This window comes from Monodon monoceros, unplaced genomic scaffold, assembly GCF_005190385.1.
Source record: "Monodon monoceros isolate NGI ecotype Baffin Bay Population unplaced genomic scaffold, NGI_Narwhal_1 Super_Scaffold_6, whole genome shotgun sequence".
Taxonomy (NCBI): domain Eukaryota; kingdom Metazoa; phylum Chordata; class Mammalia; order Artiodactyla; family Monodontidae; genus Monodon; species Monodon monoceros.
Window position 1 is genome coordinate 3,275,455 of NW_021703783.1, and position 20,490 is coordinate 3,295,944.

The 20,490-nt window shown below is 59.8% G+C and overlaps 1 protein-coding gene across 3 annotated transcripts in view; it reads left to right on the forward strand.

Moving 5' to 3' along the window:
- TSPAN9 (tetraspanin 9) overlaps window positions 1–20,490 on the forward strand; it is a 181,906-nt gene that overhangs the window by 102,917 nt on the left and 58,499 nt on the right. For 2 of the 3 annotated variants that reach the window (XM_029206405.1, XM_029206404.1), the window contains one exon: window positions 2,203–2,282. In XM_029206405.1, coding sequence (XP_029062238.1) covers window positions 2,220–2,282 — 63 coding nt within the window. In that variant the 5' untranslated portion in view covers window positions 2,203–2,219. Of the gene's footprint in view, window positions 1–1,946; window positions 2,283–20,490 lie in introns of those variants that run through there. The other variant, XM_029206403.1, reaches the window with a different exon arrangement.

Here is a 20,490-nt window from a genome sequence, read left to right on the forward strand (position 1 = left end):
CCCCGCAGAAGGTCTGCGACAAGGGTCTGGTCCCCGCAGAAGGTCTGCGACAAGGGTCTGGTCCCCGCAGAAGGTCTGCGACAAGGGTCTGGTCCCCGCAGAAGGTCTGTGACAAGGGTCTGGTCGGAATGAGTGTCCCCCTCGGCCAGAGCGGATGTGGTAGCTCTGTTCCTGCCCATGGCCTTGGTGATTAATGTCCTTCTGTCTTCCTGGCTAGATCTTGTGTATCTGAATCTGAAGGCCAGGGAGCAGCACACCTCATACCTGTTTCCCCAGGGCCTGGTGCGCTCAGCACAGAGCAGGTGTGGAGTAAACGTCTGATGGGATCCCGGGAGGACATTTTCACACTCACACCATCCAGCCGCTCTGCCCAGCGCCTCCCGGCGGCCGAGCGCGCTGTTAGGTGTGGGATGCAGGGCCAGGGGAGACGTGGCCCTGCTCTGGGGCTCTCAGCACCCTCTTGCTGGTGGCAGAGGTGCCGCCCCCCACCTGTCTTCTGGTCTTCTTTATTTGCCAACTGGGCAGCGCAGACCTCTGCACAAGCCCGGGACGCAGGTGGTGTTTCATGGTAGGATGAAGGGCTCCTTCTGGATGCCCCCAAGCTCCTAGCGAGAGCATTCTTGGTGCTGTGCCCTGACCAGCCCTGCCGGAGCGCCGGTATCCCAGCGCACTCCGACACCACCCTTGGCAAGGCAGGATTCGCGGGGCAAGGCAGGACCTTACCTGGGCCACCTACTCTTCTCAGCCGGGTGGGGGGGTCCCGACCGGAACGCAGGTCAGGAGTTGGGGGGGGGCTTGCGCAGCTGCAGGAGCCTCCGGAGCCGCGTGCGCGCGTGCGCGGAGGGGGCGGGGCGGGCGGCGCGGGTCGCGAGGGCCTTTCCCACACCTCGCGCCTCCCCTGCGGTCCCAGCTCCCCGTGCGCCCTAGCCTGACCCACGTGTGCAGACACGCGCGCCTGTGTGTGTGTAGCCGGCAGACCTTGTGCCCGGGTCGGACAGGCCCCGTGGGCACAGGGGGCGGCGGCCAGCTGGACAGCGGCCGCGCTTCTTTCCCCTCCAGTCTTCCCCAGCATTTTCCTCTGGGGAGGTTTCCTTGGGTCGTGGTACCTCCAGACATTCCCCTCCCCTCCCGCCCCCTTCTCTCCCCGGAAAGAGGCAGCACCTTGCGATGAAGGTTCTGGTTCACCCGGGCTCCGGAGCCCTTGACATTTAGCGAGGCTCGCGGCGCACTGGTGTAGGCACCAGGCAGAACGCTAATCCCATTAAAGCTGTGGTGTCATCCGGGAGGGAGGCTGCCCCCCGCAGTCCTCGCGTTCATTGGCCGAATGCAAACCAGGGGGCGGGGCCGAGGGCCGGGGAGGGGGCTCCGGAGATTTCGGAGTCGGGAGTCAGGCCGGGATTTCGCAGGGGTAGCCCAGCGGTTGAAGCTGCGGCGGATCCCTCGGCACTGCCCGCCGCGCGGTCGGGCAGCCCAAGGCCGGGGGCAGCTCCGCGAAGTCGCGGGGCGAGAGGAGGCGGGCGCCCGCAAAGTGACCGGGCCGGGCCGGGCTGGGACGGGGAGAGGGGTGCCGGGGAGCCCGGAGCCGGGCGCCCGGGTGCCTCGCGTGGAGCTGCGGTGCGCCCGGGAGGCGAGCCGACGCTCGGGAACGAGCAAGCAAATCGCTGCCTCCCCAAAGACTCTTAAGTTACGCAGGCCAGCCGGTACCCGGGGAGCGCGCGTGGAGCCGCGCCGCGCCGCGCCGCAGAGCCCTCCCGGGCCGGCCGGCGAGAAGCGGGGCGCCGGCACCCCCAGCGCGGGGTCCGGCCGGCAGTGCGCCCCGGGACTGAGCGACGGCGTGCGAGGCTCCTCCGACCCGCCCGCAGCCCGCGCCCGACTCGGGCGCCCCCTCCGTGCCACTTCGGGAGCGATGACCCCCGCCCCCCGCGCCCCCCGGGAGCGACGCGAGCATGGAGAAGTCGAGTAGCGAGGATTCTTCGATCCACCGGAGTCCATCTTTGGACAGCAAGGACTCGGACTTTGCCAAGCCGTCCACCTCGGGCCGCCCGTTCGGCCGCGGCTTCACGGCCGGCGCCTTCTACGGCACCGCGGGCTCCCGCGGCCAGAGCCGCGCCGAGGCTGGCGTGAAGACCGACAAGTACAATGCGCCCAAAGGCAGCAAGTACGTGGTGTTTTACCTGGACCTGTCCTTTGTTCTCCTCCTAGAATTTAAGAAGTGCAACATGGCCAGAGGCTGCCTCTGCTGCTTGAAGTACACGATGTTCCTCTTCAATCTGATATTCTGGGTAAGTCCTTCCCAGTATCTCTCCTTGGTCTCCTCTCTTCTTTGCTTAAGCACGATACCCTCTTCCCCTTCAGAGCTGCATTGCTCTGCTCTCTGCACAGCGGTAAGTGGGTTTTAAAAAACCGTTCCCCCGGCCCCCGCCCCCCCCCGCCCCCACTTTCATTCATCTTTCTCTTCCCTTCTCTCTCCTTGGTGGCTGAATGGAGGCTGCAACTTGCCTGTCTTCCAGGAGAGACTTGTTCTACTCCTGGGAGGCTGCTGAAGTTTGCCGCCACCTTCTCCCCCTGTAAGAAACCCGTGCCCCCAACTGGGTAATGTGTAGAAATAGGTGTGGTGTCGGAATTTTTAGCAGCTGTGACCTTGAGTTGAATTCAAGCAGAAGTGCGGACGGTTTTCCGAGTTTCTTCTTGTATTCCTCCTGAACATGCACGAACACAGCCTGCGGCACTTTATGGGCGTGAGATGGGGGGAGTGGCAGAGGTCACGCCCTCCTGATCCTTTCAGTGAATCCCAGGAAAAGGAGAAGGAGCCCCTATCCCAGGCCGAGGGGCCCGCTCGCTGGCCTGCAGCTCTGCCCCCGAGGTAGGGCTTGTGTGGAGAGGGAGGGTGTGGGAGGGATGCTGCCGTCGGGTGGCGGCAGCTGCTCTTGAGGGATTGCAGTGGACTCTGGGCAGGGAGCGGGCTGGCCATGTGCTCCCGCCATGGGACAAAGGGAGTGCCCCATCCCTGGTGAGAGAGGAGGTTCCAGAGAAGGTGCCGGTGGGTGGGGCAGCTCGGAACTGTGCTCAGTCCCCTGTTATTCTGCCCCTGTGTGCCCCTGTGCACGAGAAATACTAGGCGAATTGGAAAACTTCTTAAATGCGTATCTAACTCTTCCGTCATCCCAACTTCTGCCTCTGCCTTTCTTCTCTGGAGCCCAGACGCAGTCAGCACAGATGTTTGGCCCTGCCCCAGGGCTGTCCTCCTCCCCTGTGGAGGCTGTCCACTGCCCATGGTCCAGGAGGAGCATGGGGGCAGGAGAGTCACCCAGTGCGGGGGGGCTGCGTGCGGCGTGCTTTGGCGTTCAGTGCTTGTGTGAACTGACCCACTTTAACTGAAAAACGTTCATGGGTGTGTATGGGTGGGTGACTTTTCCCTGGGAAGGGGAGAGCTCAGGTCTGGGCTGGAGGAAGACGGGGCTCTGGCCTTGGCTCCGCATTAGCTCTTTGTGTGACCTTGGGCAAATCACTTTATCCCTAAGGACTGGGTTTCCTTTCCAGTCCAATGTGGGGGGTGGTCATGATGGTCCCCCTCACAGCCTCGCCTCCTTAGTTATGGGACGTCCTGCCTCCTTACCTTCTCTCTGGGGAGGGAGCCCCCTTCCCTTTTCTTCCGAGGAGCCTGGTCTGAGATCTTTTGAGTAGGATTTCCCCAGGTCTGGGTCTGGGCCACTGCTGGTAAGATGTTACCTGTCCTGTGGTGAGGGTTTTGTGGAAATTGGGGCAGATCCACTGGAATGTCAAGAATGATCTTGTGGCTGCCTCTGGACAAGTCCTCCTGGCCCTCTGGCTCGTTTGCCAGCGTCCGTGTCAGCCAAGCACTGGTGTGTGTTTGTCTGGGGCCTGCGGATTTCCATGAATGCTGCCCATTCATTGTGCACGGCTTCCCCCTCTGTCCTTGTTCACAGTCTCCGCCTACCTTTCTGCCTTTCTGCCTCGCCCCACTCTTACTAGAAAGACCCTCCTGGGATGCTCGGTGCCCTGGCCAGTACCTCCCACTCAGACGCGCTCCTCCCCGCCCCCACCCCGCCCCCACCCCGCCCCCACCCCGCCCCCACCCCGCCCCCTGCTGGCCAGAGTAGGTATAACTGCGTGTGCCGCCTTTTTTTTTCTCCGGGCGTTTGGGGACCTCCCCACGCGCTAGCTAGTGCTGTGGTCTGCGCCCTGCACATGGAAGGCACTGGTTGTGTGTTTGTGAGTGAATGAAGGGAGGGTCAGCGCAGTAAACCCACACATGTGGTAGGGATTCCCAATCCCACCTGACAGGAAAGAGAAGTTAGTTCTCAAACTTGCCAGTGATGAAGGCTGTCCTGGCGCCTTAGCTGTGGGGTGACGAGCGACTTTCTCTCTTCCGGTGGATAATGAACCGGTCAGTGGAATGGCCTTCCTTTTTGGTTATAGTGAGAGAACTTACTCTTCCTAATAAGAAAGTGCCTACCCCCCTCTCTCTTACCCGGCAAGGACTCGATTTCTTCTAGCCTCTGACTTTGCTGGCTACGTAATATTTTCAGAATTCCCACAACATGCTATGAGCTGGGAAAAATTTTGAGTCTCAAAGACCCAGTTCTTTCATGCTTGTAGCGTATGGGATGATGAAATAAGGCCTAGACCTTAGGAGAGATGGAAAATGCAGCAGAAGAGAAACGGATGCTTGTGTGTGTGAGTGTTGGCCACTGCGTTTCTTGGCAGGTAGACGAGCAGGTGTAGCCAGGACTTGGGCTTGCGCGTCGCTGTACCCCAGTCCAGCAAAGGCTTCCTGCGGGAGGTGCTTGGGCCTGAAATAGAAGGAGCAGTGGAGGGAAGAGCCAACTCGGAAGAGAAGGAGCGAAGGCGGGTGGTGGTGTTGGTGAGGCAGGACCTCTGGAGACCCCTGCTGCTTCCCAGGGCACCAGGGAGGCAAGGACAGACGTGAGTGAGAGGGTGGGTGCGAGGAGGGTCAGCGCCAAGCCCTCTGGGACCCAGAGCAATTGTTAGGAATTATGTAGCCATGACTTTCTAGTGTCATGGCTCAGAGCCCAAAAGGAGGCTTTTCTGAGGCATTAGAGTTGAACCTGAGGCCTGTAATCAATAGATTGAGATCTCCCCATAGATCCTGAAGCCTACCTGGTCGTTCTCCAAACCCACCGCTGTGGCCACACCGCCTGCCTCCCGGGAGCCCACTGGGAGGAGTCCTGCTGCCAGGAGAGGTGCAGCTGTCTCACACTGCAGCCCCTCGCAGGCCTGAGCGGGCCTGGCTCCTTGCCACTGGGTGGAGCTTCTAGGGTATTGGTGTTGGCGGGGGCCCGGGTGACATCACCGGGGGCAGGATGGAGGCGGAGCTGTGCGCTGGCCTCCCCCACCCCTCCTCCTTCCGAGGAAGGAAAGGGCAGGTGCCTTGCAGGCTGCTGGGCGCCTGTGGGGGGGAGGGGACGGCATCCAGGTCTGCCCCTGGCACTGCTGCCTAGAGCCAGCTGGTACTAGCCAGGTTGGCGCCCAGGGCAGCATTTCTGAGGGCCTGACATAGACGGTGGGGTAGAGGTCAGCCTGTCTGAATGAGGCCCACCTCCTCTGTGCCCGTGCACGCCCCACCCGGATCCTCAAAGAGAATGCTGGCTTTCCAGGTGGGTGCGAAATGAGCTGGCACAGAAGTTTCCCCATGCTGAGGGGCCTGTCCACCAACAATCCAGCCGCCCCAGCTATCTCTCCTCGTCTCAGCCCCATCTCTCAGTCCTCCCGGGACCATCTGGTGGAATACTCCAGGCAGAGATTAAGCGAAGCTAAGCCCCTCCAGGAGGGCACAAAAGGCTCAGAGCTTTCAACTCTGAGTATCGGGGCGAGCTCTGAGTGCTGGGGGCCTTTGTCCCTTTCTCGGGACGGCAAATCGTGATCCCATCCCACCTCCTCCCAACCCAAATTGGGCTCCTATCTGATGGGGGCAGTGGTTGGGAGCAGGGCTGGCGTGGCTAGTGTAATTGCCACTCAGAATAACGGTCACTTTGCATGTTCACCAGGAGAGCTGTCCCATCACTTTAAATCATGGCTGGCAGAGCAGTGACATTCTGGCCTCACCTGGAAGTCTATTCCTTGTGGATTGGTCTCTTAAGAAAGGCCAATTAGCCAAGGAGGCAGCGTTCAGGGTGCCTGCTGGGGCAGGAGAAGGGCTGGCGCAGGGCTGCGTGCACCGGGTGTCAGGCGGGCACCCTGATTAACTTCCCCTACGTGGGGGCAGGCATTCGCGGCCTGGCCCCTCTCGGGCCACTCACTCTGCCTCTGGGTGCGGGCAGCTTGGTCACGGCTCTCCAGCCACCTTGGAGGCACGCGTTTGGTACTGGCTTGGCCGCCAGTGGATGCTGTAGCTGCCCTGTGTCCGTGAAGCCCAGGATAGGGTCTGGTACAATCTGGGCTGGGCGGCCTGGGGTGTCCTGAGCCTGTGGGCTGCCTTCTGTCTGGGAACGGAAGTCGTGAGTGGGCTGAGGGGTCAGAACAGAGTCCCAACAGGAGATACAGGCCAAGCTGGGCAGCAAGAGCCGCGTATGTAGAGGCTTCCCAAAGGCTCCGGCCGTCTCCCAGAGGGCGGCTACACGTGGGGCCTGATCCTTGGGGTGGGTCAGGCCTGGCTCTGCTCGGGGAGGGGGGCTGATGCTCCGAGACCCAGGAATGTGGCCGTGAGGGAATGCCGGCTCTGTGTTCGCTTCCTTTCCAAAGCATTAAAAATTAAACTTCCTTGTCTTGATATCTATTTTTAAATCATGTCAGAGCCAGCATTGGTGTCAGTCAAGAGGGGGTGGGGAGGAGGAGGGCAGGGAAGAGAGAGTTCCGCTGAAACGAGGGGAGTGCTGTCACCCCTGTGGGGAAGGGGCCGCAGGCCTGCCCCCCCTCCCGCTGTCCTGAGGAGCACAGAAAAAGCCACAGGCCTCCTCCCCCGGCCTCCGCGGAGGATGGGGCCTCCCCCTCCCCTGCCTCCGTGTGCCTGGCTGCCCTTGGCTGAACTTGGCGGCGGGCTGTGGGCCTCACTGGGCCGTAGGGTCCCAATCGAGCCGCTTCACTCATGCCACAAGTATTTCCTGAATGCCCGCTGCGTGCGCAGGAGCCTGCAGCGCTGAGGACCGGCTGACTGGGCTCGCACGGGGCAGATCAGCTTTCCCGGGCCAGGAAGTCGTGGATGGAGAGGTCACCTGGCCTGTCCTCCCCCAGGCACCAGAACACGGAGCCCCCCTCCCCCTCCCCCTCCGCAGCACCCTGGGCCGGGGCGGCGGCAGGCCTGGACTCAGCGTCCGTCCTGGGGGCCTGACTTGACCTGTCCTTCCCTTCCCCCACGCCGTGTGATGGCTGTCTCGCTCCCTCTAAAATGTTTGCGTCCATCAGAAATAAAGGGGAGGAAAAACAGCCTGTTTCTTTTAGGAGCATCTGAGTTTGGAAAAAAGAATTCGTGAGTTGTGTCTTTTCTGTTTCTTCTTACGGAAAGGGCTGAGTGGGTGCTCTGTGGCTAGTGTGCGCTAGGTGCGTTTATCGAGCACCTGCTGTTAGCCAGGTCCCTGGGAGCAGTCAGGTGCATAAACAGGTAGTGACACTTCGGGCAGTAAGTGCTCAGTCGAGCTTCTAAGTAGAGTAATTAATACTGCTTAACAGAGATGACAGTGACAGCTGGACTCGGAAGGATGGATAGGAGTTTGCTGGATAGATGAGGATGGGCTTCCGGGCCGGGGAGAAGGGTGATCCAGACTGAGCCTCCTGCATGTGTGCAATGAGCCGAACATAGGGAAACAAAGGGCGGTATCAGCCTGGTGGTGCCAGCCGAGGGCGGCTTCCTGGTGAGTTCGGCCTGTGTTCCGAGGACGAGGTGCTGGGGATGCCGTTAGGTTTGTCACCGGGGCTCTGCAGAACGGGATGCTTTGCTTTTCGGGCGGTGACCCCTGAGACAGGTCTTGCGGTGCCGCTCGGGCTGCAAGCTGTCGCTGTCGCTGATGCAGCTTACGGAGACGCCCGGCCGCTCCCCTTCGGCTGCCATGTACCTGCTTCCGTGGTTCCAATTAGCAAGCTCTGAGGCGGAGGCAAACCCACCGGGCAGAGTTAAGTCTTCTGAGCCAGCTTTGTCGCTGCTCACGTTTGAAAGCTAATTTGCCAGCAGGAGTCGGGGCGGGGGGGGAGGGGGGCATTGGGGCAGGGACATTACAAGTGGCGCGTGGAGGGGTGAGCAGCTCAGGGTGGAGCTCTTCCTCCCCCAGCCCCAGGACCTCAGGGGGCCTGAACTCTCTTTTAACGTGGTCGGTCTGTGCTTCCATTTGGATGGGTTCTGCCGTCTCCTCCCTCGGGCCCTGGCAGGCCTCCTGAGAGGCTGCAGGAAGGCCCTGGAAGGGAAGGCCACAGGGTTTCAAATCCTCTTCCGAGTGTGGGCAGCTCACTACCACGCAGGAGGCCGGGTTAGGTGGCTGGTGCGGGGGTGACTGCCTTCAGGGAGCTTCCCATCCGTTCCGGGGCTCTTCCCTAGGGTGTAGGTTCGAATCACCCAGGCAGCTGTGTACACGGGCAGAGGCCACCGTGCCCCTTGACCTACGACCTACTGACTCGGAGCGCGCAGGAATGAGGCCTGCGTTGTGAAGCGTTCCTACCCCTCCCGGTGCCTGGGCTTCCTCACGTGTGACAGTATCCCCTGCCCTGCAGGGCTGTTGCCAGGGGCCCAGGTGAGGCGGTGTGTGCATGACACAGGTCCACTTCTTAGCAGGATGCTGGCATGCCGGACTCAGTGACCAGTGGTTGCAGTGACAGCATGGACCCCCAGGGAGCCCCCCACAGTGAGTCAGGTGCCCAGGGCTGGCGTGACAGTGCTGGGCGGGGCTTTGGAGCCTGGACGGAGCTCCAGATGTCTTGTTAGGCTGGGGTGAGTACCATGTCCTCTGGTCTCAGGGATACGTGGTAGAAATGGGGAGGCGGCTCTGTGGGAACGGAAGATGGGGTGGAAGGCAGTGAGGGAGGGCCGGGGTCTCGGACGCTGGGGCCTGCAGCTGCCCTGCCACACTGCACTCTTCTCCGTTGGGCCACACCCTCCCCTGCCTCCCTTTGTTCCTGGTGCCATGAATCGGGCCGGCTGGGCCTGTGGTCACATGGCAGAGTCCCATGGTCCTCTGCCCTGGGCGCTCCAAGAGCAGGTCACGGCGCACACTCCAGGTTGGGCTCTGCTGGGCAGCTTGGCTGTGACCTGAGCTGACAAAAGACAGGCAACTAGGGCTTCCAGGTCACTTTACTAACCAGAAAAATGGTCGCTTAAAACTTTTTTCAAATAGCAGAATATATCATATTTAAATTCATATAAAGATGTATATAACGAACATGTGCCCACCATGTGGTTTAAGGAGTGAAACGTCATCTGCACCTACGAAGCCTCTGTGTGGCCCTCCCTGGTCCCGCCCCAGCATCCTGCCTAGAGAGAACCATTCTCCTTACGTTTTGTGTTCAGTGTATTTCTTTACGGTGCATCCTTAAACACCACATCGTTTGGCTTGGCTTGTTTTTAAGCTTTTGGTAGTTGGAAGCATTCTGAAGTTTTGGAATTCAGCGTTCCGTTTATTGATTCATCCGTGTTGATATGTGTGATGATAGTGCGTTTATTTTTGCTGCTCCACGGGATTCCGTTATGTGTGTGTGCAGCAGTGTATTCTTCTGGTGATGACATTTGGGTTATTTCCTTCTTTGCAAACATGCTTCTGGAGACGTTCTTGAATAAGCCTCCTGGTGCACATATGCCAGAGCGTCTCTAGGGCCTCGCTTCTGAACGTGTCTCTGGAGGAGCAGCTCTTTCCTTTCAGTCTTTGGACAGGGCTCTGCTGTGCGTGACCGGTACCCAGCTCCAGCCAGAGGTGACCCCACTGCATCCCCGAGCTTGTTGATCATGCACTTGAATGTTCTGGCCATGTCAAATTGCTATAAAGTTCCTCAGCGTTGAGCCAGTCCGTGGACCACACGTGGAGAGCTGCTTTAGGAAACAGCAAGGATTGGCATTGATGAGTTTTAGAATACTTGCATTTCCACTTTATTGGAGAATGACAGATTATTTTCCAAACTGGAAACATCAGTTGACATTTCCCCCAGTGGAATGGCAATTGAAAATGGAAAGTTTGGGGCATTCTCCAATACGGTGGGTGTAAAATGCTGTGTTATGTTTTAAATTTGCATTTCTCTGATTATTAGTCAACCCCTTTTCATAGGTTTACCAGCCATTCTTTTCTCTTCTGTGAATGCGGCTTGATGTTTTCGTCCATTTTCCTATAGAGTTGTTTGCTTTTTCTTCCTAATTTTTAGGAGTTTTACCTCTGTTCTGGATACTCATCCGTTGTCCAAGTGTACCACAAACACACTTGACAGCTTCCAGTTTGTAGCTTGTCTTTTCACTTTCTTCAGAGGTCTTTTGATAAACAAATTCTTTAAATTAATGTAGTCAAACTTATCAGTCTCTTTTCTTTGTGAGATGGTACTTTTTATGTATTATTTGACATAACATCTCAGGGACATCTTTATGTCCCTGGTAATAGGACAGTGCTTTTGTCACAACATAATAGACGCTCATATTCATGAGGGTGTGAATGAATGAATGCATGATCAAAGACGAGTCCCTGTATTTATTTCTGAAGGCTTTACTTTTCATATTTAAGCGCTTCGTCGCTCTGGAATGTATATCTGCGTGCGATGTGAGCAGGGCTCCGACTCCTCTCTCCCCTTGTAACATCAGCTGTCTGAGCGCCCCCAGCTGGCCAGGCCCCTTCTCCCCCACCGGTGGGTACCTTGCACCTTTCCCTGTGCTACAGTGTCTGAATTACAGCCACTTTATAACAAGTCTCCATAAGTGGTAGGGCAAGTCCGTTCATCTCATGCTTTTCAAGAATGCTTGGGCTGTTCTCGGCCCTTTGTTCTTTTGTGTAAGTTTTGGAATCAGTTTGTCTAGTTTCACCAAAAATCAATCCATCAACCCCACCCCCCAGCCCTGGTGGTATTTTCATTGTCCTTTCATTGAATCTCTTGATCAACTTGGGGAGAATCGCCATCTTTGTGTTTGCATTCATGAATATAAATTGTATTCTCAACGTGCATTTCTGTTCACGGACGTGGTTTACTCCACGTATTAGGCCTCTAATGTTCTCCGTGAGGGTCTTACGCGTTTTCCGCCGAGTGCAGACTTTTGATCCTTCATCCTTTGCCACGGGTGGCTCTGGTGTGAGGGATGACGGGGCGGCGGCTATGAAAGGAACAGTGAAAGAGGGAAAGTAGGGTTAGAGTCTCCTCTGGGAGAAGAGGAGCTGAGGGAACCCCAAAACCAAACACCGCTCGGTCCCTGGTGCCTGTCCAGGGGCTCCACGTGGCCCGTGCTTGAGTCAGGCAGGGGTGTGCGTGTCTCCCTCCAGCTGCTGTCCTCCCCCCGGGCAGGGAAGGCCCTTTCAGAAGTCTCAGAGCGCAGGACCCTGTGGTCCAGAGTAGAAGCAGAAGGGGTGGGGGCAGGGGGCAGCCGGTGTGTGTCTGTCTCTGTGTGAAGATGCTGTGATAGCACAGAGGGCGGGGCAAATTCCTGAGGGTTTTTACAATGGCCCCACTGCATGGCATGCGGTTCCCGGAGCAGGGATCGAACCCACGCCCCCGGCAGTGGAAGTGTGGAGTCTTAACCACCGGACTGCCAGGGAGGTTCCCCTGAGGGTTTTTAAAATGTCCTCGTGTTCCACTGGGCTGGTTCTGTGCTTGCATCTTCCCCAAGGTACCCAAATTGTACGTTCTCAGAGCTTCCCCCCATACGCACACATACACAGTTATGTATGCATATATGTGTGCACATGTGTATACAAACCTAATGCGGTATTTATGTACAAACGTGTGTGTATGCCATGTGACTATATAAGCAGTCAAAACACATTTGTAGTAAGTATGTGCGTATATATTTATACATATATGAACATGTATATTTAGAGAGATTCCCTCCAAGTGTGTGTGACCTTGGGTATAAGCTGGTGTCTTCATCTAAGCATCTCACGTTCTAGATGGATTCTGTACAAGCTGAGGCTCCCAGATTGCAAGCACCACACACCAGGCAGGGCTAACTCAGAAGCACAGAATGTATCTCCCCGTTTATCTCTCTGTCTGTGAGCAGTTCCCAGCAGTGTCAGTTGGCATCTGGGGGCAAATCACTTGAGCAGACGCCTCTTATTTTTGCTGGCCCAGCTTTCTTTTCCCTTCTCTGGGTACCCGCACCCCTGTTTTTCTCTCCGTGGGTCTTTCAGTATCTATGAAAGATACCAGGTGAGCGCACAGGCTAGGAGGGAAGGCTGAGCCGCAGGCCACACATGGGCCAGGGACCAGGGTGCTCTGGGGGTCCCGTACCGGGACGATGGTGAGCTTGACCCCGTGGACTCCGGTCAGGATGCGTCAGCTCCTGCCGCTTTGGCCCGTGGATCTCACTGTTCGAGATCCAAGAGACTCAAGATCTGGGAGGGAGTCTGGCCAGTCACGAGCCCAGCCCTTGGGCAGGGGTGAGCAGAGCACCCTGCTTGGCGGGACAGGGCCATCTGCATTGGGGAGGAGGAGAATATCCTCAAGAAAAACGGGTGCTGATACCAAACGAAGGGGAGGGCAAAATGGTGGATGAAGTGTTTGCCCCCCAATGCCAGATGCTGCTGCTGCTGGGATTTGCTCATCCCCTGAGATGTACCTGCCCCACTTCCTGGAGAGAGAGGGCGGGAGCAGGTGGGCAAGCGAGACCCAGGGCGGTGGAGCAGCTGCTGCCCCGTCCAGCGGCCCTGGTTCTGTTCACATGGCCACGCCAACTGCCTCTGCTGGTGAGATGGGCAGCCTGGGTGCTCCTCTGTGTGCCCAGTGCCTGGCTGTGCCATCCAGGTGTGTGTGAGTCGCTCAGGGGTAGGTGTTCTGGGTTCCCCAGAGGCAGGCCACTCTTCGGGGCATCTCCCAGCAAAGCACACTCCTGGATCCTAGCCAGTCAGCCCCTTTCCACACCCCTCCCCGGTGACCACCACCGGGCAGAGGCCCGGCCAGCCGATGCTCTGGGGTGTGCCTGCCGGGCCGTGCTGTTCCTTTAGCCCTGCCCTGGGTTGTCCTGACCTTCCTCGATGCTGAGTCCCTGGATTCCCCAAAATGTGTCCTCAGTGATGGGCCCTGGTTCGCTAACCCTCAGGCTGGCCTGGAGGGGGGGGAGGCACGTGATAAGGGGGGCCCGAGCCAGCAGGGTGCAAACCTGGAGCAGGACCCTGGGAAGGAGGGGAGCATGGAGGAGGAGGAGGTCCTCCACAGGGTGCCTGCCTGCGGGCACCCCTCATGGGGGAGGGGACCCTGCGTTGAGTGCCTGCCGTGTCTGGGGACGGAGCTGGGTGCTCTCCTGACCCTGGCGGGTGGTGTCAGCGTGTCCGTGTCCAGCCTCTGCCGTCTGTCTTCTGAGCACAGCAGCTTGACGGAGAAAGCAGGTCTCAGGGAGTAGATGAGGGCCGGAAAGGACAGGGCTCCAGGACCCGGAGGATGGGAGGTGTACTGCTGGGGAGAAGGCAGGGCAGGAGGACAGTCACGAGAAGGTTCTGGATGAGAGGGGGCGGGGGGAGCATGGAGGACGAGGGGGCAGGAGAAAGAAGGTGGTATGGGGCTTCCCTGGTGGCGCAGTGGTTGAGAGTCCGCCTGCCGATGCAGGGGACACGGGTTCGTGCCCCGGTCCGGGAAGATCCCACATGCCGCGGAGCGGCTGGGCCCGTGAGCCATGGCCGCTGAGCCTGCGTGTCCGGAGCCTGTGCTCCGCAACGGGAGAGGCCACAGCAGTGAGAGGCTCGTATACTGCAAAAAAAAAAGAAGGTGGTGTGGAAGACGGAGAAGAGGCTAATGCGTAGGGCTTGGAGCAGAGTGTGATGGGCAAGGACTTGCTCCCTGGCACAGTCCATGGCAGCCAGTGGACGGTAGAGACTGCAGGTGGCAGGTTTGGAGAACAGGTGAATGTGGCCTGGCCCACAGACCCCAATGCCCCTTTGCAGGGGCCTCTAAGGAAAGGGCGGCTGCTGGGGGAACCTTCCCGAGCCTTCTGTGCTGGAGCGGCGGCCCCAGGGTTCTCTTTGGGGGCGGTCATGTGTGTTCCCAGGCCCAACCGTGCTCCCCGCCTGTGGGCAGGAGCTAGTGACAGCTTGTCAGGCCGATGAGCCTGGGCCCTGGGCAAGAGATCTTTGACGTCTGAGTCATTTAGGACACGAGTCCTGACTGGGCCCTGAGGCCTGGGGACCCTCAGGGGGGCCGGGGGAAGGAACGTGGATGCAGTCAGAAGAGCTGAGTGCACAAGGTGCTTGATTCGTTACCATTTATGGCAGCCGAAGAGAGCGGTGCAGGCCCGCCCCCTCCCCTCCGCCTCGAGCCCCCCTCTGCCTGCCCCTTTCTCAGCCTGCCTGATGGAAGGAGGGGTGTCTGTGTGGAAAGCGCACGTTGAGCTGAAAGCTGTGGGAGGATTGACAGGATTCTCACCTCCCTCGTGGATGGAGGCTCCTCACATCTTACTGCGGTTGGGTGGGCAGGGCGGGGCAGCCCCTCCAGCAGCCTGCGAGATCCTAGTGGGCCCAGACATCAAACCGACATTTCCTCCCCGTTCTACAACAGAAGTGCTGAGTTCCGCTTTTCATGTAAGACATGCACCAGTTAACTCTTCATGTTGCACCTGGGATCCAGGTGGGAGAGTGGGAAAGAGCAGCGTGTGGTCACAGAGCCCTGGGTTCTAGCCCCAGCAGTTGCTAACTGGCTGTGTGACCCTGGACAAGTTACTTCCCCTCTCTGGGCCTAAGTTTCCACATCTGCACAATGGTAGACTTGGACCAGCTCACCTCGAAGACCCCTTCGGGCTGTGACGTCCTGTGATTTTTATTCATTTCTTTTGCTCCCTTCGTGTTTTCAAAGAGTTGGGGATTCTTGAGATGCTTTATCTTCCTCTTGCTCTTGGGTGGAGTGAGGGACCAGGGATGGAGTTCTTTACGTCTCACAAGTGGGGAAACTGAGGCCAGAGTGAGGGGGGACCCATCAGGCAGGACTGGGTGTGTCCTCCCTGTGCTGGAACTTGCTCTCTGAGCCTCATCAAACTGCCCCAGGTTTTGCTCTGCCTCGGGTCTCCCGGCCGCGAGCTGGGCCCAGGCACAGGGGCTCTGGATTCCATGGCCCACCCGAGGGCAGGAAGAGATGGGAGTCTGGCTAGGCATTCAGCCACAGCAGCCCCCGCTTCCCTGCCTGGGAGGGCTGTCACCACCAAGCAGGTAACGAGGGGCGGGCTGCTTTATTCAGCGCCCGCAGTGCCGCGTTTGACACCCAGCGCGCTGTGAGGCTCCCTTCCTGTTGTTAGAAAGACGCCTTAAAGACGACTGTTCCAACTGCACCCGCCAGCACTAAGGAAGGGCTTTCTTTTCCCTCCTGCTTCCCCAGCCCCTGCTCCTCCAGGCCTCCGCCTCCAGCCTCCGTCTCTCCCTCTGCCCGCTTCCATAGCCCCGGCACCTCCCCGTCCAGCTGTACTTGCAGCCGCTGCCTTTGAGAAAACAAACAAACAAACATCCCCCCCCCCCCCACTCATGGCTCCAGGCTGTGATGCTGTCCCTTCCTTGTGAACACAGGGACTGTCCCGCTCCCCCACTGGAAAGGACACATGCAGTTTCACTTCCCGCCGTCCACCACCGCTGGCTGCGTCTCCCCTTCCTCTCAGCCCCTCCTCTGTCCTTCCGACTTTGTCATGAGGGCTGCGGGCTCGCGTGGAAAGAGCCTTGACGGGAGTGCGGGTTCCCCTCGCAGCCCTGCCTTGGCTTTCCTGCGGGGACTTCAGCTTCTCATCTGCAAGATGGGGATAAACCTTAACTCTTGGCTGGCCAGCCGGGGAGAGTTGTCCAGAGGACACACTGAGGTGTTTGGGAAGGTCTCTGAAGTCTGTAAAGGGAGATGCTGATGTAAACTGGGATGACTGTCATGTTCTTTCTGTAACTTCCCGTGGTGCTGTGTCCTTGTTTCCATTTCAGGGTGGGCCCGAAGGCCCGCAGTGGGTGTTCCCTGAGGCATATCACCTTCCAAGCAGCCTCGCTGTGTGGTCCTGGTTCCCGCAGGCCGCCTGCCCAGGTGCCCACGTAGGCTGACACCTCAGCAGAGTCCGCTCGAGGCTGCCTGCGAAGTGGGGTGTCGGGCGGGAGCCCCCTCCGACCTCCCCGAGGCTCTGCGCTGGGTCAGAGGGGAGAAGGTGGGCCGGACCGGGAGCAGCTGCAAGCACCAGAGAGAGCTGCTCTGTCACGCTGGTTCAGGCTCCTGGCTGCTGTCAGGGGTCCTAAGAGCACAGTGGGATACCCTGTGTGTCCCAGGATCACAGAGCATGGACCCTGTGACCCAGGGCTGCTGTTCGGGCCCCGCCCGCCCGGCTCTGTGCTGGAGGAGCCTCGCGGGCAGGCCCTTTTCTGGCGGCCCTGAGTCTGCACTGGGACTGGCGGGAGTTTGGGTGCATTTGCTTCTTGGCTTTAACTGCCCCTTGGGGATGTGCAACCCGGGCTTCTGTCCTCTGCTGGACAGAGCCACTGGCTTGTGCTTCAACCGTGGATTGTGGAGGTAGGTTTCGGGGGCAGGATGATCGCCCACATCGCTGTGGACCCACGTGAGGGGACCAGGACCCTTTCCCTCCCACCCCGGGCACTCACACCAGGGCAGGTGGGTCTGGGGGCGGGGCGGGGCAGGGGGCAACTTCTCCAAGCTCGTCCTCCCCGTTTTGTAGTGTCTTGGAGGCACCCGAAGCACGTCTTCCCCTTAGAGCGTCAAAGGCCTTATTTTGCTTTTAGGGAGGCTGAGTTGTAGGGGAGGTGTTATGTCAGGGGTCCAGGCCACACCGGGAATAAATGAAGCCCGCCTGGCTGCGCTGGAGCCACTGGCACCATACCCGAGTAGGCACGGAACCCGAGTGTATTAGGTGGGTCAGGAGGTGGCCTGGCTTCCAGGGTGGGTGGGTCCCTGAGGGGTCAGCTGCTGCCCCTTGCCTGCTTCCACTGAAGTCCACTGTGGGCCGGTCTCTCCAGGGAGCTGCGGGCGTCCTGGGGGAACGTGGACCTCCTTTGCCAAGGCCCTGACCTCCAGCCTTCAGACAGACACCCATGGCCCCTTGCTTCAGGGGGCTCTGAGGATCATTCTGGATCCTTGTGAAATTCCAGGCCAGCCCGCTACCCCAAGGGCCCACTGTCCTGGGGAGTGGCTAGGCTGCCAGAATGCGCCTCTGAACCAGGGTTGGAGGAAGGGCTAGGGAGGAAGGGGAAGGGGCAGAGGGCATCCTCTTGCCTTGCCGTTTAACTTGCTGGAGTTATTTTTCTGTGTCTTTCTCTGTCTGGTGTTGCCAAACTTCTATTCGTGCCTTTCTCCCTCGGGGTTTTTTTTTTTTTTTTTTGCGGTACACGAGCCTCTCACTGTTGTGGCCTCTCCCGTTGCGGAGCACAGGCTCTGGACGCGCAGGCTCAGCGGCCATGGCTTATGGGCCCAGCCGCTCCGCAGCATGTGGGATCTTCCCGGACCGGGGCACGAACCCGTGTCCCCTGCATCGGCAGGCGGACTCTCAACCACTGCGCCACCAGGGAAGCCCTCCCTCTGGGTTCTTATCACCTGGATATTAGGAGGTATTGGGAGGTGAGCCTCCACGCTCCCCTGGTGCCACCCCTGAGCTGGAATTCCAGGACCAAGATGAAGGCAGACCTGGAGCCTTCTGGGAAGGCATCTTGGGTCCCCTGATGGAGATGACCACTGCCCAGCTTGGGGACGACTTAGGTCTTGCATTCCCGGTGATGGAGAAGGCAGTGACCCCACCACATCCAGCGCCCATTTCTCTGGAGTCTCCCGCATCACCGAGGCAGCGGCGAGGAGCCCCATTTGGGTGGGTGGCCTGGTCTTTGGGAGGGGTGAAGGGTGACCGCCGCTCCAGACCTCACGCGCCCGTGCAGACACTTTTCTCTCCCTTTCCCTTGCCCCAGGGAATTGGGGGTGGGGAGAAAAGTCAGAACACACAGAGGGGGACTTGTTCTGGCCTCAGCTGTCTCCTGCTCGCATCCCTGTGCCCACCTTTCTCGCCTGCCGCCGACACCCACTTATCCCCCTCCCCTCCTTCCAGGCCTCCCTAGCTGCCCAGGTGGAGGTAAAAGGTACCGTGGTGAGAAGGGCACCGGCTTCAGAGACACACAGGTGGGTTTGATTCCTGGCATCACCGCCACCCGTTTATACGAACCTGCCCTCCTCATCTGTCAAACGGCTCGGGAGTAACCGAAACACTGTCTGAAGGGCGCTCAGCCGTGTTGGGTCCAGGTGGGGTGTGTGTGGGCAGCTGGCCGACGTGGGGAGCGTATGTTCAGAACTGGTTTGGGGGGCCCGGTCGCTGTTCTCGGCCACCTTCCCCAGCTGGGCCCTCCTTAACTCTAGGCTTTGCTTTGGCGCTCTCTCCAGCTGGATGAGGGGCGTCATTCTGTGCCTCCCACCCCTCCCCCAGCTCCTTCAGGGCGGGAGGACGAGGCCAGGTGAGGAGTGAGTCCAGCCGCCCAGGGCTCTGAGAGGCGGAGGAAATCGAAGGTGGGGTTCTGGGCTTTTAGGATGCTCTCCAGGGACTCAGTGTTTAAACTGGAGTTGAAACCTCTCTGAGCTCTTGAGAGGGGGGCCGGGAGGAGGCCCTGGGGCCTGCATCAGCCGGAGCAGCTGGGACCTGGGTGGGCAGGGGAGGGTCTGGGATGGGCAGCGGCTTGCCCACCTGGCTTTGACGGCGGGGCTGAAGCCTGTCTGTGGGGAGACTGGGCGCCCCACCGAGGGTCTCAGCAGAGACCGAGCGAAAGAGGAGAGCAGGGCCTGGGAAGGGAGGAGAAGGAGAGGAAAGGGAAGAAGGGCAGGACGGAGCAGGCCCGGGCCAGCCAGGGTGGGGCGGGGGACGGGGCTGGTGGCAGGGGCCATCCGGTGGGCGGGGCCTGCGGGCGGGGCCGGGCGGGGCAGACGCGGGCCTAGCCCGCAGGTAGGATCGCTGGGGGCCGCGTCTGCTGACCCTTCCTCTGCGCGGTGGTGAACACGTCTTCGTCACCAGCTGCCTGTGCTCAGCGGCGCTCGCTCTCCGCTGCCAGTAACAAACGCAGGTGGCTGGATCTGGGTCATCAAAAAAACAACCTGGCCTTCCTTGTCTTCCTTTACCTCGGGCAGCCCGTGCACTGGAGTGGAGGTGGGACCCCAAGGAGGGGCCGGAGGCACCGGCGCCACGGTGGACGTGTTGGCTGTCAGGGCCACTCAGCCAGCCTGGCAGCCGCTGTGCTGACTGTCCGAGTTGTGTGGTTGTGAAGCGAAGGCCCCAAACGGAGAGGGATGTGCTGGAGATGAGGGGTTTCCCCTCCCACTGGCGGCGGTGGTGGTGGCCCCAGCGTGGGCTCAGGGTCAGACGCTGTGATCCAGCGAGGCGGCTCGGCCTCTCCAGGCTGACGCTGTTCCTCTGTGGACGACGGCAGTGCCGCTCGGCCGACCCGGGGGCTGTCGGCTGGGTCTGCAGGGGGTGTCTTGGCACCGCATGAGGAACGGAGCTGCTGCGTGGTTGGTTGTCGCTATTTTGTTGTCTCTGATGAGGAGCCGCTCTGTTTGCTCAGCCTCAGGCCCTGAGCTGGGCTGAGCGCCTGACCAGGACTGAGCTCCCGGAGGCGGGCGTCGGGAGAGACGTCCTGACTTCCGCCGGGCCGGGAGCAAAGGAGCAGCCAGGCCGGCAGCCTCTTAAACGGAGACCCCTCTTAAGGCTATAGAGGCTGGTTTGTACATCTTGCTCTGGGGTCTAGGATTATGGCCCAGAAGGGGGAGGTGGCAGGGACGAATTCGAGGTACCCACAGCAGCTGCCACTTCTGGGAGCTCCCACCACGCTGGACCCTGGTCTGAGCACCCACCTGTGTTGAACCTTGTCTGGCCGATTCCAGAGCCTTCCATGCTCCTGACCACTGTGTTGCCCTTTACTGTTCCAGGCTGGTGACGGACCAGGGCATGTGACTTAGCGTGAAGCTCTCAGGGCTGGCAAGACCCTGGGCCTCTTCCCGGATCCCCTCCAGGGGTCTGGGTGGGCGGGCAGCCCCTGGCCGACAGGCGGCAAGTCCCACCGCCGCGTACCCTCCTGGTGGGCGCTCAGGGGCTGGGCCCGGCGGCTTGTGCACGGCACAGAGCAGCTCAGCAGATGTGGGCAGAGGTGCCTCTTTGGAGCAGGCAGAGGCGGTCAGGCTGAACCTGGCCGTTTGCTGGGAGTGGGGAGTGGGGGGGGCAGTCTGTGGAGGAACCTGATGCTGGTGTTTTCCTGGGACTGACATAGCCCCGCTGTCCTGGCCTGTGGGGTCACTGCCTCCCTGTGATGTGGGACCACTCCCTGCCCCCTGGGGACGAGCACACCAGGCTGCTGGCGGAGGGGCCCAGGTGGGAAGGGTTTTGTCCTTCAGAGGACAGGCCGTGCTCATCATAGATCTTGGATA